A 17,893-nucleotide genomic window follows, 5' to 3' on the forward strand; every position below is an offset into this window, starting at 1 on the left:
TAGCCGGTGGCCGCGGCGGCGGCCGCGGCGGCCGCGGCAGCGTCGGCGGCCGAGACGTTGAGCGTGGCGGTGGCCGTGGTGTTGCCGGCGGCGTTGGTGACCATGCAGGTGTACTGGCCGGTGTCCTGCACGGTGACGTTGGTGAAGTTGAGCGTGCCGTCGTGCAGCACCGAGATGCGCACGCGGTACGAGCCGTGCGTCATCAGCGTCCCGTTGGGCGTCAGCCAGTTGACCGAGGTCATGGCCGTGCCCGTGCGGCACTTGAGCTCGGCCGCCATGCCCTCGGTGACGTTGAGGTCGGCCGGCGGCTCCACGATGACCGGCGCGTAGCAGGTGAAGTGGCCGGGCTCCAGCTCGCCCAGGTAGCGGCCGCGCAGCGCGGGCGGCGCGTGGCAGCGGGCGCAGCAGCTGGTGTTGCTGGGCACGGTCTCGCGCAGCCACCAGCTGAGCCACAGCACGTCGCAGTCGCAGCGCCAGGGGTTGTGGTGCAGGTGCACGCGCTCCAGCCGGTGCAGCGGCGCGAACAGGTCGTGCGGCAGCGAGGCCAGGTCGTTGTGCGCCAGGTTCAGCTCCTCCAGCGCCTTCAGGTCGTCGAAGGCGTTGCGCTCCACCGCCGCCACCCGCGCGTGCATCAGCCACAGCTTCCTCAGGCTGCCCAGCCCCTGGAAGGAGCCCGGCCGCACCCGGCCCAGGCGGTTCCCCGACAGCTCCAGCTCCTCCAGCCGCACCAGCGCCGTCAGGTTGGGGATCTCCTTGAGGTTGCACATGCCCAGGTTGAGGTAGCGCAGGTTGACCAAGCCCTCGAAGGCGGCCTCGGAGATGTACTCGAGGCGCTTGAGCTCGCCCAGGTCGAGGCGGCGCAGCGAGGGCACGCGGTTGAAGGCGTAGCTGGGGATGCTCTCGATGGGGTTGTTCCTCAGCCAGAGCTCGCGCAGCTTGGACAGGTACTCGAAGGCCTGCGTGGGCACCGTGGTCAGGCGGTTGTCGAAGAGCTCCAGCGTGTTGAGGTTGGGCAGCCCGTTGAAGGCGCCCACCTCCACCTTGCGCACCAGGTTGCGGCTGAGCTGCAGGATCTCCAGGTGGCGCAGGTGCTTGAAGGTGTCGGTGCGGATCACCTGCGGGAGCGGGGAGGCCACGCGTTGGTGATGGCAAGTGGGGAGAAGCAGCGGAGATCGATTGGTTTGGTAATTATAATTAAGGAGAAGCACTAATGATTGGTTGGTTTGGTAATTTTAATTAAGGAGAAGAACCAAAGATTGGCTGGTTTTGTAGTTATAATTAAGGAGAACCACCAAAGGTTGGTTGGCGCTAAAGGTTGGTTGGTTTGGTAATTTTAATTAAGGAGAAGCACCAAAGATTGGCTCGTTTCATAATTATAATTAAGAAGAACCACCAAAGATTGGCTCGTTTTATAATTATAATTAAGGAAAACCACCAATGATTGGTTGGCACTAAAGATTGGTTGGTTTGGTAACTGTAATTAGGGAGAAGCACCAAAGATTGGCTGGATTTGTAGTTATAATTAAGGAGAACCAGCAAAGATTGGCTCGTTTTGTAATTATAACTAAGGAGAACCACCAAAGGTTGGTTGGCGCTAAAGATTGGTTGGTTTGGTAATTTTAATTAAGGAGAAGCAGCAAAGATCGGCTCGTTTTATAATTATAATTAAGGAGAACCACCAAAGATTGGCTGGCCCTAAAGACTGGTTGGTTTGGTAAACTCTAATTAGGGAGAAGCAGCAAAGATTGGTTGGTTTGGTAATTTTAATTAAGGAGAAGAACCAAAGATTGGCTCGTTTTGTAGTTATAATTAAGGAGAACCACCAAAGGTTGGTTGGCACTAAAGGTTGGTTGGTTTGGTAACTGTAATTAAGGAGAACCATCAAAGATTGGCTCGTTTTATAATTATAATTAAGGAAAACCACCAAAGATTGGCTCGTTTTGTAATTATAATTAAGGAGAACCTCCAAAGATTGGTTCATTTTATAATTATAATTAAGGATAACCACCAAAAGTTGGCTCATCTTATAATTATAATTAAGGAGAACCACCAAAGGTTGGTTGGCACTAAAGGTTGGTTGGTTTGGTAACTGTAATTAAGGAGAACCACGAAAGGTTGGCTCTTTTTGTAATTATAATTAAGGAAAACCACCAAAGATTGGCTCGTTTTATAATTATAATTAAGGAAAACCACCAATGATTGGTTGGCACTAAAGATTGGTTGGTTTGGTAACTGTAATTAGGGAGAAGCACCAAAGATTGGCTCGTTTTGTAGTTATAATTAAGGAGAACCAGCAAAGATTGGCTCGTTTTGTAATTATAACTAAGGAGAACCACCAAAGGTTGGTTGGCACTAAAGACTGGTTGGTTTTGTAATTGTAATTAAGGAGAAGCACCAAAGATTGGCTCAGTTTATAAATATAATTAAGGAGAACCACCAAAGATTGGTTGGCCCTAAAGACTAGTTGGTTTGGTAAACTCTAATTAGGGAGAAGCAGCAAAGATTGGTTGGTTTGGTAATTTTAATTAAGGAGAAGAACCAAAGATTGGCTGGTTTTGTAGTTATAATTAAGGAGAACCACCAAAGGTTGGTTGGCCCTAAAGGTTGGTTGGTTTGGTAATTTTAATTAAGGAGAACCACCAAAGATTGGCTCGTTTTGTAATTATAATTAAGGAGAACCTCCAAAGATTGGTTCATTTTATAATTATAATTAAGGATAACCACCAAAAGTTGGCTCATCTTATAATTATAATTAAGGAGAACCACCAAAGGTTGGTTGGCACTAAAGGTTGGTTGGTTTGGTAACTGTAATTAAGGAGAACCACGAAAGGTTGGCTCTTTTTGTAATTATAATTAAGGAAAACCACCAAAGATTGGCTCGTTTTATAATTATAATTAAGGAAAACCACCAATGATTGGTTGGCACTAAAGATTGGTTGGTTTGGTAACTGTAATTAGGGAGAAGCACCAAAGATTGGCTCGTTTTGTAGTTATAATTAAGGAGAACCAGCAAAGATTGGCTCGTTTTGTAATTATAATTAAGGAGAACCTCCAAAGATTGGTTCATTTTATAATTATAATTAAGGATAACCACCAAAAGTTGGCTCATCTTATAATTATAATTAAGGAGAACCACCAAAGGTTGCTTGGTGCTAAAGATTGGTTGGTTTGGTAACTGTAATTAAGGAGAAGCACCAAAGATTGGCTCGTTTCATAATTATAATTAAGAAGAACCACCAAAGATTGGCTCGTTTTATAATTATAATTAAGGAAAACCACCAATGATTGGTTGGCACTAAAGATTGGTTGGTTTGGTAACTGTAATTAGGGAGAAGCACCAAAGATTGGCTGGATTTGTAGTTATAATTAAGGAGAACCAGCAAAGATTGGCTCGTTTTGTAATTATAACTAAGGAGAACCACCAAAGGTTGGTTGGCACTAAAGACTGGTTGGTTTTGTAATTGTAATTAAGGAGAAGCACCAAAGATTGGCTCAGTTTATAAATATAATTAAGGAGAACCACCAAAGATTGGTTGGCCCTAAAGACTAGTTGGTTTGGTAAAATCTAATAAGGGAGAACCAGCAAAGATTGGTTGGTTTGGTAATTTTAATTAAGGAGAAGCACCAAAGATTGGCTCATTTTGTAGTTATAATTAAGGAGAACCACCAGAGATTGGCTGGTTTTATAATTATAATTAAGGAGAACCACCAATGATTGGTTGGCACTAAAGATTGGTTGGTTTGGTAACTGTAATTAGGGAGAAGCACCAAAGATTGGCTGGATTTGTAGTTATAATTAAGGAGAACCAGCAAAGATTGGCTCGTTTTGTAATTATAACTAAGGAGAACCACCAAAGGTTGGTTGGCGCTAAAGATTGGTTGGTTTGGTAATTTTAATTAAGGAGAAGCAGCAAAGATCGGCTCGTTTTATAATTATAATTAAGGAGAACCACCAAAGATTGGCTGGCCCTAAAGACTGGTTGGTTTGGTAAACTCTAATTAGGGAGAAGCAGCAAAGGTTGGTTGGTTTGGTAATTTTAATTAAGGAGAGGCACCAAAGATTGGCTCAGTTTATAATTATAACTAAAGAGAACCACCAAAGGTTGGTTGACATTAAAGACTGGTCGGTTTGGTAACTGTAATTAGGGAGAAGCACCAAAGATTGGCTCGTTTTGTAGTTATAATTAAGGAGAACCACCAAAGGTTGGCTCAGTTTATAATTATAATTAAGGAGAGCCACCAAAGATTGGTTGGTGCTAAAGACTGGTTTGGTAAACTCTAATTAGGGAGAACCACCAAAGATTGGAACATTTTAAAATTATAATTAAGGACAACCACCAAAGATTGGCTCATTTCATAAGTATAATTAAGAAGAAGCACCAAAGATTGGCTGGATTTGTAGTTATAATTAAGGAGAACCAGCAAAGGTTGGTTGGCACTAAAGGCTGGTTGGTTTGGTAATTTTAATTAAGGAGAAGCAGCAAAGATTGGCTGGCACTACAGTCTGGTTAGTTTGTTAATTATAATTAGGGAGGAGCACCAAAGACTGGCTCATTTCATAATTATAATTAAGGAGAACCAGCAAAGGTTGGTTGGCACTAAAGGCTGGTTGGTTTGGTAATTTTAATTAAGGAGAATCACCAAAGACTGGCTCATTTCATAATTATAATTAAGGAGAAGCACCAAAGATTGGCTGGCACTAAAGTCTGGTTAGTTTGTTAATTATAATTAGGGAGGAGCACCAAAGACTGGCTGGTTTTATAATTATAATTAAGGAGAACCACCGAAGAAGTATTTTTTCTTGTGGAGAAGTTTCCATAACATTAATAATAATAAATTAATAGCAAATCATTTGTTAGTGTGGACTCATTTTAATACCTTAGGCATGGACTTTGATACTTTAGGACAGACTTTAATATTTTAGCCCAGGGTTTAGCACAGACTTTAATACCTTAGCATGGAATTTAATACCTTAGTGCACGCTTTAGTGCAGACTTTAGCATGGAATTTAATATTTTAGCACGGATTTTAATACCTTAGCACGGACTTTAGCATGGACATTAATGCTTTAGCATGGACTTTAATACTTTAGCACGGATTTTAATTAATACTTTAGCACAGACTGTAACACTTTAGCACGGACTTTAATATTTAAGCACAGACTTCACACAGACTTTAATACCTGAACACAGACTTTGGCACAGACCTTAATATTTTAGCACCGACTTTAACACTTTAGGATGGACTTTAATACTTTAGCACGGACTTTGATACTTTAGGGCTTTAGGGCAGACTTTAATACTTTTGCATGGACTTTAGCACAAACTTATCACAGCGTTTAATACGTTAGCACAGACTTTAATTAATACTTTAGCACAGAATGTAGCACAGACTTTAATACTTCAGCACGGACTTTAATACTTCAGCATGGACTTTAGTACGGACTTTAATGCTTTAGGATGGATTTTAATACTTCAGCGTGGACTTTGATACTTTTGCATGGACTTTAATACTTTAGCACAGACTTTAGCATGGACTTTAATACCTTAGCACAGAATTTAATTAATACTTTAGCAAGGACTTTAGCACGGATTTAGCGTGGACTTTAGCAGAGACTTTAATACTTTAGCATAGATTTTAATGCCTTAGCATGGACTTTAATACCTTTTCACAGAATTTATTTAATACTTTAGCAGGGCCTTTAGCACAGACTTTAATACCTTAGCATGGATTGTAATACCTTAGCACGGACTTTAATACTTTAGCAGGGCCTTTAGCACTGACTTTAATACCTTAGCATGGATTTTAATACCTTAGCACGGACTTTAGAAGAGAGTTTAACACTTTAGCACAGACTTTAATTAATACTTTAGCGCGGAATTAAATACTTTAGCACGGACTTTAATACTTTAGCATCGACCTTAGCACGGACGTTGATACTCTAATACTTTAATGCTGACTTTAATCGTTTATCTCGGAATTTAATACTCCAGCATGGACCTCAATATTTTAGGACAGACCTTAATTAATACTTTAGCACGGACTTTAGCACAGACTTTAATACCTCAGCACGGATTTTAATACCTTAGCACGGACTTTAGAACAGAGTTTAACACCTTAGCACAGACTTTAATTAATACTTTAGCACAGAATTAAATACTTTAGCATGGACTTTAATACTTTAGCATCGACCTTAGCACGGACGTTGATACTCTAATACTTTAATGCTGACTTTAATCGTTTATCTCGGAATTTAATACTCCAGCATGGACCTCAATATTTTAGGACAGACCTTAATTAATACTTTAGCACGGACTTTAGCACAGACTTTAATACCTCAGCACGGATTTTAATACCTTAGCACGGACTTTAGAAGAGAGTTTAACACCTTAGCAAGAGTTTAATTAATACTTTAGCACGGACTTTAGTACTTTAGCGTGGATTTAGAGTGGACTTTAACACTTTAGGACGGACTTTAACACCTCAGCACAGACTTTAATTATTACTTCAGCATGGACTTTTATCCTTTAGCGCAGATTTAATACATTTAGCACGGGCTTTAATACTTTGGTGCGGAGTTTAATACTTTAGCACCGACTTTAGCACATATTTTAGCATGGATGTTGATACATTAGTACTTTAGCGCGGACTTTAATACTTTAGTGCGGATTTCAATACTCCAGCATGGATTAGCACAGAGTTTAGCACAGACTTTCACACTTTAGGATGGATTTTAATACTTCGGAGTGGACTTTAAGACTTTAGCGTGAACTTTATGACTTTAGCATACTTTCATTAATACTTCAGCATGAACTTGAGCACAGAGTTTAGCATGGACTTTAATACTCTAGGACTGATTTTAATACTTCAGTGTGGACTTTAATACTGCAGCATGGACTTCAGCACAGACTTTCACATTTTAGCATGGATGAAGGTACTTTAATACTTGAGGACAGACTTTAATGCCTTGGATTCATTCCCAAAAAAACTTAAATTTTTCTTCATATTTTCTAATCTAGAAAAATCAGAAAACCCCCATTTCTTTATCTTAAAAAGAAACAAATATTAAACATTTGAAAGCATTTTTAAAATACTTTAAAGTATTTAAATTTTTAAAAATTAAATATATTTTTTATTTAAAAAAAGTTAAAATATTAAAAGTATTAAAATATTACAGATAATTACGATTAAAATATTAAAAATATTAAAATATTTAAAATATTTTCAACTTAAAAAATATTAAAAGTATTAAAACCATAAAAAATTAAAATAACAACATTTAAAATACTGAATTAATATTTAAAATATTCATATTACAAATATTAAAAATATTAAAAATAAAAGTATCAAAATATTAAGCATATTTTCAATTTAAAAAATAAAAATAATATAAAACTTAAAAATACTAAAACATTAAGAATATTAAAAATAAATAATGCAAAAATAATAAATCTATTACAAATATTCTATAAAATTAACCCTTTCCCCACCGTCTCCCAGTGAACTTCCTCTAAAAACATTAAAAATATTAAAATATAAAACATATTTTATAAAATTAACCCTTTCCCCACCGTGCCCCAGTGAGATTCCTCTAAAAAATATTAAAACATGAAAAATATTTAAAAGGTAAAAAAATTAAAATACTGAAATACATTAACATTAAATTCATATTTTCTAATCTAGAAAAATCAGAAAACCCCCATTTCTTTATCTTAAAAAGAAACAAATATTAAACATTTAAAAGCATTTTTAAAATACTTTAAATTATTTAAATTTTTAAAAATTAAATATCTTTTTTATTTTAAAAAAGTTAAAATATTAAAAGTATTAAAATATTACAGATAATGAAAATTAAGAGATGTAAAATATTTAAATATTTAAACATTTTAAAATAGCTTTTAAATTTAAAAAATATTAAAAGTATTAAAAATATAAAAAATTAAAATAACAACATTTAAAATACTGAATTAATATTTAAAATATTCATATTACAAATATTAAAAATATTAAAAATAAAAGTATCAAAACATTAAGCATATTTTCAATTAAAAAAATAAAAATAATATAAAACTTAAAAATACTAAAACATTAAGAATATTAAAAATAAATAATGCAAAAATAATAAATCTATTACAAATATTCTATAAAATTAACCCTTTCCCCACCGTCTCCCAGTGAACTTCCTCTAAAAACATTAAAAATATTAAAATATAAAACATATTTTATAAAATTAACCCTTTCCCCACCGTGCCCCAGTGAGATTCCTCTAAAAAATATTAAAACATGAAAAATATTTAAAAGGTAAAAAAATTAAAATACTGAAATACATTAACATTAAAATACCAAAATAAAAATATTAAAATAGTAAAAATACTTAAAATATGAAAAATATTTAAAATAAAATACAAAAAAAATCAAAATATTAGAAACGCCTAAATTTTTTAAAATACCTAAAATACAAAAAAAATCAAAATATTAGAAACACCTAAATTTTTTAAAATACCGAAATTTAAAAAAAATTTAAAAATACTACAATATTAAGAATATTAAATTAAAAAAAAAAATTACATTATTTTATAAAATTAACCCTTCCTCCTCCAGGTCCCACCTGGATGTGGTTCTCCTGCAGGTTCAGGCAGCGCGTGTTCACCGAGATGCTCGGCGGCACCTCGTGCATTTCAATATTTCCAATATCAAACATTAATTATTAACCATTAATTAGCGCAATTAACCCTTTCCCCACCTGGATGTGGTTCTCCTGCAGGTTCAGGCAGCGCGTGTTCACCGAGATGCTCGGCGGCACCTCGTGCATTTCAATATTTCCAATATCAAACATTAATTATTAACCATTAATTAGCGCAATTAACCCTTTCCCCACCTGGATGTGGTTCTCCTGCAGGTTCAGGCAGCGCGTGTTCACCGAGATGCTCGGCGGCACCTCGTGCATTTCAATATTTCCAATATCAAACATTAATTATTAACCATTAATTAGCGGCACCTCCAGCAGCTCTCGCGCATTTCGATATTTTCAATATCAAATATTTAATTTTAAATACTTGATACAATAAACCCTTTTAAATATTAAATATGAATTATTTTATACAATTAACCCTTTCCCACCTGGATGTGGTTCTCCTGCAGGTTCAGGCAGCGCGTGCTCACCGAGATGCTCTGCGGCACCTCACGCATTTCAGTATTTCCAATATCAAACATTAATTATTAAATATATTAGTTACAATTAACCCTTTCCCACCTGGATGTGGTTCTCCTGCAGGTTCAGGTAGCGCGTGTTCACCGAGATGCTCTGTGGCACCTCCGGCACCTCACGTATGTCAATAATTTCAATATTAAACATTAAATATTCACCATTAATTAACGCAATTAACCCTTTCCCACCTGGATGTGGTTCTCCTGCAGGTTCAGGCAGCGCGTGCTCACCGAGATGCTCTGCGGCACCTCGCACATTTCAGTATTTTCAATATTAAATATTAATTATTAAATATATTAGTTACAATTAACCCTTTCCCCACCTGGATGTGGTTCTCCTGCAGGTTCAGGCAGCGCGTGTTCACCGAGATGCTCGGCGGCACCTCCAGCAGCTCGTGCATTTCAATATTTCCAATATTAAATATGAAACATTTTATAAAACTAACCCTTTAAAATATTTTAAACATTAAATATTAAATATTTGATACAATTAACCCTTTCCTGTCCATCAGTATTTTATATTGAATATTAAATATTTTATCAGATTGACCCTTTACAATATTTTCAATATTAAATATCTAATATTTGATACAATTAACCCTTTCCTGTCCATCTCACCTGGATGTGGTTCTCCTGCAGGTTCAGGTAGCGCGTGCTCACCGAGATGCTCTGCGGCACCTCCGGCACCTCACGTATGTCAATAACTTCAATATTAAACATTAAATATTGAACAATAATTAGCGCAATTAACCCTTTCCCACCTGGATGTGGTTCTCCTGCAGGTTCAGGTAGCGCGTGCTCACCGAGATGCTCTGCGGCACCTCCGGCACCTCACGTATGTCAATAACTTCAATATTAAACATTAAATATTGAACAATAATTAGCGCAATTAACCCTTTCCCACCTGGATGTGGTTCTCCTGCAGGTTCAGGCAGTGCGTGCTCACCGAGATGCTCTGTGGCACCTCGCGCATTTCGATATTTTCAATATCAAACATTAAACATTAATTATTAAATATATTAGTTACAATTAACCCTTTCCCACCTGGATGTGGTTCTCCTGCAGGTTCAGGCAGCGCGTGCTCACCGAGATGCTCTGCGGCACCTCCAGCACCTCGCGCATTTCGGTATTTTCAATATCAAATATTTAATTTTAAATACTTGTTACAATTAACCCTTTCCCACCTGGATGTGGTTCTCCTGCAGGTTCAGGCAGCGCGTGCTCACCGAGATGCTCGGCGGCACCTCCAGCAGCTCGCACATTTCAATATTTCCAATATCAACCATTAATTATTCACCATTAATTAACGCAATTAACCCTTTCCCACCTGGATGTGGTTCTCCTGCAGGTTCAGGTAGCGCGTGTTCACCGAGATGCTCTGCGGCACCTCCAGCAGCTCCCTCCGGGTGCAGATCACCCGGCTGGCCTGGTTGCTGCAGGTGCAGGCGGCCGGGCAGGGCGTGGGCGAGGCCGCGCCCGCCGGCCGGNTGGGGGGGGTTTTAGGGGGATCTGGGGGGACATTGGGGGGTCCCCAAGGGGCTGGGGGAGGGGGTTGAGGGTCCCCCGTCCGTGCACGCGCAGGTGAGTGACGCGTGCCTGCTCACACGAGCGTGCAAAGCCCGCCTGCTCACACGGGTGTGCAAACCACACCTGCACACGCACAGGTGTGCAAACCATCCCTGCTCACACAGGTGTGCAAACCACCCCTGCTCACACGCGTGTGCAAACCCCACCTGCCACAGGCCCGTGTGCACACACAGGTGTGCAACCTGTTTCCCTGCTCACACAGGTGTGCAAAGCCCACCTGTGCTGACCCCCTGCACACGCACACAGGTGTGCAAACCCGTCCTGTCACACTCAGGTGTGCAAACTGTCCCTGCTCACACACAGGTGTGCAAACCACACCTGTCATGAACTCTTGTGCACACACACGCAGGTGTGCAAACCCCACCTGCCACACACACGCGTGTGCCATCTCCACCTGTCCTGAGCCCCACGTGCCACACGCGAGTGTGCAAACCATGCCTGCTCACACGGGTGTGCAAACTGCACCTGCTCACACACAGGTGTGCAAACTATGCCTGCTCACACGCGTGTGCAAACCGCACCTGCCACACACACGCGTGTGCCATCTCCACCTGTCCTGAGCCCCACGTGCCACACGCGAGTGTGCAAACCATGCCTGCCACAGACCCGTGTGCACACGCACAGGTGTGCAAACTGTCCCTGCTCACACAGGTGTGCAAACCACACCTGTCACGGATCCCCATGCACACGCACAGGTGTGTAACCTGTCTCTGCTCGCACAGCTGTGCAAACCATCCCTGCTCACATGGGCGTGCAAACCGCACCTGCCACAGACCCGTGTGCACACGCACAGGTGTGCAAACCCCACCTGTCACACACGCGCGTGCAAACCATCCCTGTCAGACACAGGTGTGCAAACCACACCTGTCACGGATCCCCATGCACACGCACAGGTGTGGAAACCACACCCGCACACGCAAAACCCACCTGTGACCAACCCCCTGCACACACGCACAGGTGTGCAAACCATGCCTGCTCACACACGCGTGCAAACCCCACCTGCCACAGACCCCCGTGTGCACACGCACAGGTGTGCAAACTGTCCCTGCACACACACAGGTGTGCAAACCACACCTGTCATGGGCTCGCGTGCACACCCACGCAGGTGTGCAAACCTGCTCACGCCCACGTGCAAACTCCACCTATCAGAGGCCCGTGTGCACACGCACAGGTGTGCAACCTGTCCCTGCTCACACAGGTGTGCAAACCACACCTGTCACACAGGGGTGTGCAAACCATGTCTAATCACACGAGTGTGCAAGCCCCGCCTGCCACGGACCCACATGTGCACACGCACAGGTGTGCAACCTGTCCCTGCTCACACGCGTGTGCAAAACCCACCTGTCACCAACACCCTGCCTGTGCACAGGTGTGCAAACCATGCCTGCTCGCACGCGCGTGCAAGCCCCTCCCCGCTCTCACAGGTGTGCAAAGCCCCGCCTGTCACACACAGGTGTGCAAGCCCCTCCCCGCCCCCACGCGCGCGCTCCCGCCACCGCCCCGCGTGCACGCGCGCGCGCGCGCGCGCTCCCTCCGCGGGCGTCCAAAAATTCACCCGGGAAACCCCAAAATCCACACGGAGACCCCAAAAATCCACCTGAGGAACCCCAAAATCCACATGGGGACCCCAAAATTCACACGAGGAACCCCAAAACCCAGCTGGGGAACCCAAAAAATCCACCTGGGAAAGTCAAAATACAGATCGGGGACCCCAAAATCCACCTGGGGACCCCAAAATTCACCTGGAAACCCCAAAAAAACCCACAGGAACCCCAAAAATCCACCTGGGGAACCCCAAAAAATCCACCTGGAGACCCCAAAAACTCATCAGGACCCCAAAAATCCACCTTGAGACCCCAAAATCCACAGAAAGAACCTCAAAATTCCACCTGGAGACCCCAAAATCCACCTGGGAAAGTCGAAATACAATTCGGGAACCCCAAAATCTCCGAGAGAAACCCAAAATCCAGACGAGGACCCCAAAAATCCACCCGGAGACCCCAAAAGATCCGCCTGGGGAACCCCAAAATTCACATGAGGAACCCCAAAACCCATCTGGACACCCCAAAAATCCACCTGGGGGACCCCAAAAACTCATCAGGACCCCAAAAATTCACCTGGGAAACTCAAAATTCCAACTGGGGACCCCAAAACCCACCTGGGAAAGTCAAAATACAAATCGGGGACCCCAAAATTCACCTGGGGAACCCCAAAACCTCCAAGAGAGAAACCCAAAATCCACAGGAGGACCCCAAAATTCCACCTGGAGACCCCAAATCCACATCGGGACCCCCCAAAATGCACCTGGAGACCCCAAAATCCGCAGAAAGGACCTCAAAATTCCACCTGGAGACCCCAAAACCGGCCATGGAGACCCCAAAATTGGTCAGAGTGACCCCAAAATCCACACGGGGACCCCAAAATTCACCCTGGAAACCCCAAAATCCACACGGGGACCCCAAAAATTCACCTGGAGACCCCAAAAATCACCTGGGAAACCCCAAAAATTCACCTGGGAAACCCCAAAAATCCTGAGAGTGACCCCAAAATCCACACGGGGACCCCAAAATTCACCCTGGAAACCCCAAAATCCACACGGGGACCCCAAAAATTCACCCGGGAAACCCCAAAATCCACACGGGGACCCCAAAAATTCACCTGGAGACCCCAAAAATCACCTGGGAAACCCCAAAAATTCACCCGGGAAACCCCAAAATCCACACGGAGACCCCAAAAATCCACCTGAGGAACCCCAAAATCCACATGGGGACCCCAAAATTCACACGAGGAACCCCAAAACCCAGCTGGGGAACCCAAAAAATCCACCTGGGAAAGTCAAAATACAGATCGGGGACCCCAAAATCCAGCTGGGGAACCCAAAATTCACCTGGAGACCCAAAAAAAACCCATAGGGACCCCAAAAATCCACCTGGGGAACCCAAAAATCTCAGACAGAAACCCAAAATCCACTTGGGGAACCCAAAATCCACCTGGGGGAACCCCACAAAATCCACCTGGAGACCCCAAAAGCACATCAGGACCCCAAAAATCCACCCGGAGACCCCAAAAGATCCGCCTGGGGAACCCCAAAATTCACATGAGGAACCCCAAAACCCATCTGGACACCCCAAAAATCCACCTGGGGGACCCCAAAAACTCATCAGGACCCCAAAAATCCACCCGGAGACCCCAAAAAATCCACCTGGGGAACCCCAAAATTCACATGAGGAACCCCAAAACCCATCTGGACACCCCAAAAATCCACCTGGGGGACCCCAAAAACTCATCAGGACCCCAAAAATCCACCTTGAGACCCCAAAATCCACAGAAAGAACCTCAAAATTCCACCTGGAGACCCCAAAATCCACCTGGGAAAGTCGAAATACAATTCGGGAACCCCAAAATCTCCGAGAGAAACCCAAAATCCAGACGAGGACCCCAAAAATCCACCCGGAGACCCCAAAAGATCCGCCTGGGGAACCCCAAAATTCACATGAGGAACCCCAAAACCCATCTGGACACCCCAAAAATCCACCTGGGGGACCCCAAAAACTCATCAGGACCCCAAAAATTCACCTGGGGAACTCAAAATTCCACCTGGGGACCCCAAAATTCCACCTGGGGACCCCAAAAATCCACCTGGGGGACCCCAAAAACTCATCAGGACCCCAAAAATTCACCTGGGAAACTCAAAATTCCACCTGGGGACCCCAAAACCCACCTGGGAAAGTCAAAATACAAATCGGGGACCCCAAAATTCACCTGGGGAACCCCAAAACCTCCAAGAGAGAAACCCAAAATCCACAGGAGGACCCCAAAATTCCAAAACTCAAAATTCCAACTGGGGACCCCAAAACCCACCTGGGAAAGTCAAAATACAAATCAGGGACCCCAAAATTCACCTGGACACCCCAAAACCTCCAAGAGAGAAACCCAAAATCCACAGGAGGACCCCAAAATTCCACCTGGAGACCCCAAATCCACATCGGGACCCCCCAAAATGCACCTGGAGACCCCAAAATCCACAGAAAGAACCTCAAAATTCCACCTGGAGACCCCAAAACCTCCAAAAGAAACCCAAAATCCTCACGAGGACCCCACAAAATCATCCAGGGGATCCCCTAAAATACATCGGGACCCCAAAAATCCACCTGGAGACCCCAAAATTCCACCTGGAGACCCCAAAAATCCACCTGGAGACCCCAAAATTCCACCCAGGGAGCCCAAAGTGCACCTGGAGTGAGTGTGAAAAGGGGGCGGGGCCAAAGCTGGGCACACCTGGGCACACCTGTGCACACACACAGACACACCTGAGCACACACACACCTGTGCACACCTGTGTGCAGACACACACCTGTGCACACACACACACACACCTGGGCACACCTGTGCACACACACACATGCACACACACACCTGTGCACACATACACAGACACACCTGTGCTCGCACTCACCTGTGCACGCACAAAGACACACCTGAGCACACAGGTGTGCACACACACACACCTGTTCCCACACCTGTGCACACCTGTGTGTGCACACACATGCACACTCACACCTGTAGCACACACACACACCTGTGACACACCTGAGCACACCTGGACACACCTGTACACACCTGAGCACACCTGTGACACACCTGTACACAACACACACACCTGTGCACACACACACACCTGTACACACCTGAGCACCCCCGTGACACACCTGAGCACACCTGTGCCCCCCCCATCGCCCGGGGGTCCCTGTTGGGGTTTGGGGGAGGGGATTGGGGTCAGGCCACGCCCCCCGCACCCCAAACTGACCCCACAAAAACGGGACCAAATCCACATCGGGACCCCCCAAAATGCACCTGGAGACCCCAAAATCCACAGAAAGAACCTCAAAATTCCACCTGGAGACCCCAAAACCTCCAAAAGAAACCCAAAATCCTCACGAGGACCCCACAAAATCATCCAGGGGATCCCCTAAAATACATCGGGACCCCAAAAATCCACCTGGAGACCCCAAAATTCCACCTGGAGACCCCAAAAATCCACCTGGAGACCCCAAAATTCCACCCAGGGAGCCCAAAGTGCACCTGGAGTGAGTGTGAAAAGGGGGCGGGGCCAAAGCTGGGCACACCTGGGCACACACACAGACACAGACACACCTGAGCACAGCACACCTGGGCACACACACACACACACACTCACCTGTGCACACACAGTGACACACCTGAGCACACACACACCTGTGCACACACACACACACACCTGGGCACACCTGTGCACACACACACATGCACACACACACCTGTGCACACATACACAGACACACCTGTGCTCGCACTCACCTGTGCACGCACAAAGACACACCTGAGCACACAGGTGTGCACACACACACACCTGTTCCCACACCTGTGCACACCTGTGTGTGCACACACTTGCACACTCACACCTGTAGCACACACACACACCTGAGCACACCTGTACACACACACCTGTACACACCTGTGCGCACACCTGTGGCACACCTGTACACAACACACACACCTGTGCACACACACCTGTACACACCTGTGACACACCTGAACACTCACCTGAGCACACCTGAGCACACCTGCGCACACCACCTGGAGACCCCAAATCCACATCGGGACCCCCCAAAATGCACCTGGAGACCCCAAAATCCACAGAAAGGACCTCAAAATTCCACCTGGAGACCCCAAAACCACATTGAGACCCCAAAAATCCACCTGGGGACCCCAAAAATCCACCTGGGAAAGTCAAAACACAAATTGAGGACCCCAAAATTCCACCTGGAGACCCCAAAATTCCACCCAGGGAGCCCAAAGTGCACCTGGAGTGAGTGTGAAAAGGGGGCGGGGCCAAAGCTGGGCACACCTGGGCACACACACAGACACAGACACACCTGAGCACAGCACACCCCCGACCTGGAGACCCCAAAAATCCACCCGGGGAGCCCAAAACGCACCTGGAGTGAGTGTGAAAAGGGGGCGGGGCCAAAGCTGGGCACCCCTGGGCACACCTGTGCACACACACACCTGAGCACACATACACAGACACACCTGTGCTCGCACACACCTGTGCACGCACAAAGACAAAGACACACCTGAGCACACAGGTGTGCACACACAGAGACCTGTGCACACACACACACCAGTTCACACACCTGTGCACACCTGTGTGTGCACACACTTGCACACACACACACCTGGACATGCACACACACACCTGTGCACACACACACCTGAGCACACATACACAGACACACCTGTGCTCGCACACACCTGTGCACGCACAAAGACAAAGACACACCTGAGCACACAGGTGTGCACACACAGAGACCTGTGCACACACACACACCAGTTCACACACCTGTGCACACCTGTGTGTGCACACACTTGCACACACACACACCTGGACATGCACACACACACCTGTGCACACACACACCTGAGCACACCTGTGTGCACACACACACCTGTGCACACACACACCTGTGCACACACACACCTGTGCACACACACACCTGTGCACACACACACCTGTGCACACACACACCTGTGCACACACACACCTGTGCACACACACACAGACACACCTGTGCTCGCACTCACCTGTGCACGCACAAAGACACACCTGAGCACACAGGTGTGCACACACACACACCTGTTCCCACACCTGTGCACACCTGTGTGTGCACACACTTGCACACTCACACCTGTAGCACACACACACACCTGAGCACACCTGTACACACACACCTGTACACACCTGTGCGCACACCTGTGGCACACCTGTACACAACACACACACCTGTGCACACACACCTGTACACACCTGTGACACACCTGAACACTCACCTGAGCACACCTGAGCACACCTGCGCACACCCGTGACACACCTGAGCACACCTGTGACACACCTGTGCACACACACACCTGTGACACACCTGTACACACACACACACACACACCTGTACACACCTGAGCACCCCCGTGACACACCTGAGCACACCTGTGCCCCCCCCATCGCCCGGGGGTCCCTGTTGGGGTTTGGGGGAGGGGATTGGGGTCAGGCCACGCCCCCCGC

The 17,893-nt window shown here is 45.2% G+C and overlaps 1 protein-coding gene across 1 annotated transcript in view; it reads right to left on the reverse strand.

Annotated features, from left to right (window-relative positions):
• Positions 1 to 17,684, reverse strand: part of LOC120506286 (leucine-rich repeat-containing protein 4B-like) — a gene marked incomplete at its 5' end in the record, with an annotated part of 18,818 nt that extends 1,134 nt beyond the window's left edge. The window contains 10 exons of the mRNA XM_039717674.1: positions 5 to 1,115; positions 10,535 to 10,716; positions 15,073 to 15,082; positions 15,251 to 15,272; positions 16,116 to 16,131; positions 16,289 to 16,311; positions 16,867 to 16,882; positions 17,073 to 17,116; positions 17,403 to 17,418; positions 17,665 to 17,684. Of these exons, the coding sequence (XP_039573608.1) occupies positions 5 to 1,115; positions 10,535 to 10,716; positions 15,073 to 15,082; positions 15,251 to 15,272; positions 16,116 to 16,131; positions 16,289 to 16,311; positions 16,867 to 16,882; positions 17,073 to 17,116; positions 17,403 to 17,418; positions 17,665 to 17,684 (1,460 nt within the window). The remainder of the gene's footprint in view (positions 1 to 4; positions 1,116 to 10,534; positions 10,717 to 15,072; positions 15,083 to 15,250; positions 15,273 to 16,115; positions 16,132 to 16,288; positions 16,312 to 16,866; positions 16,883 to 17,072; positions 17,117 to 17,402; positions 17,419 to 17,664) is intronic.
• Positions 17,685 to 17,893: the final 209 nt, after the last annotated feature.

Source organism: Passer montanus, unplaced genomic scaffold, assembly GCF_014805655.1.
Source record: "Passer montanus isolate IOZ18808 unplaced genomic scaffold, ASM1480565v1 scaffold381, whole genome shotgun sequence".
Classification (NCBI taxonomy): domain Eukaryota; kingdom Metazoa; phylum Chordata; class Aves; order Passeriformes; family Passeridae; genus Passer; species Passer montanus.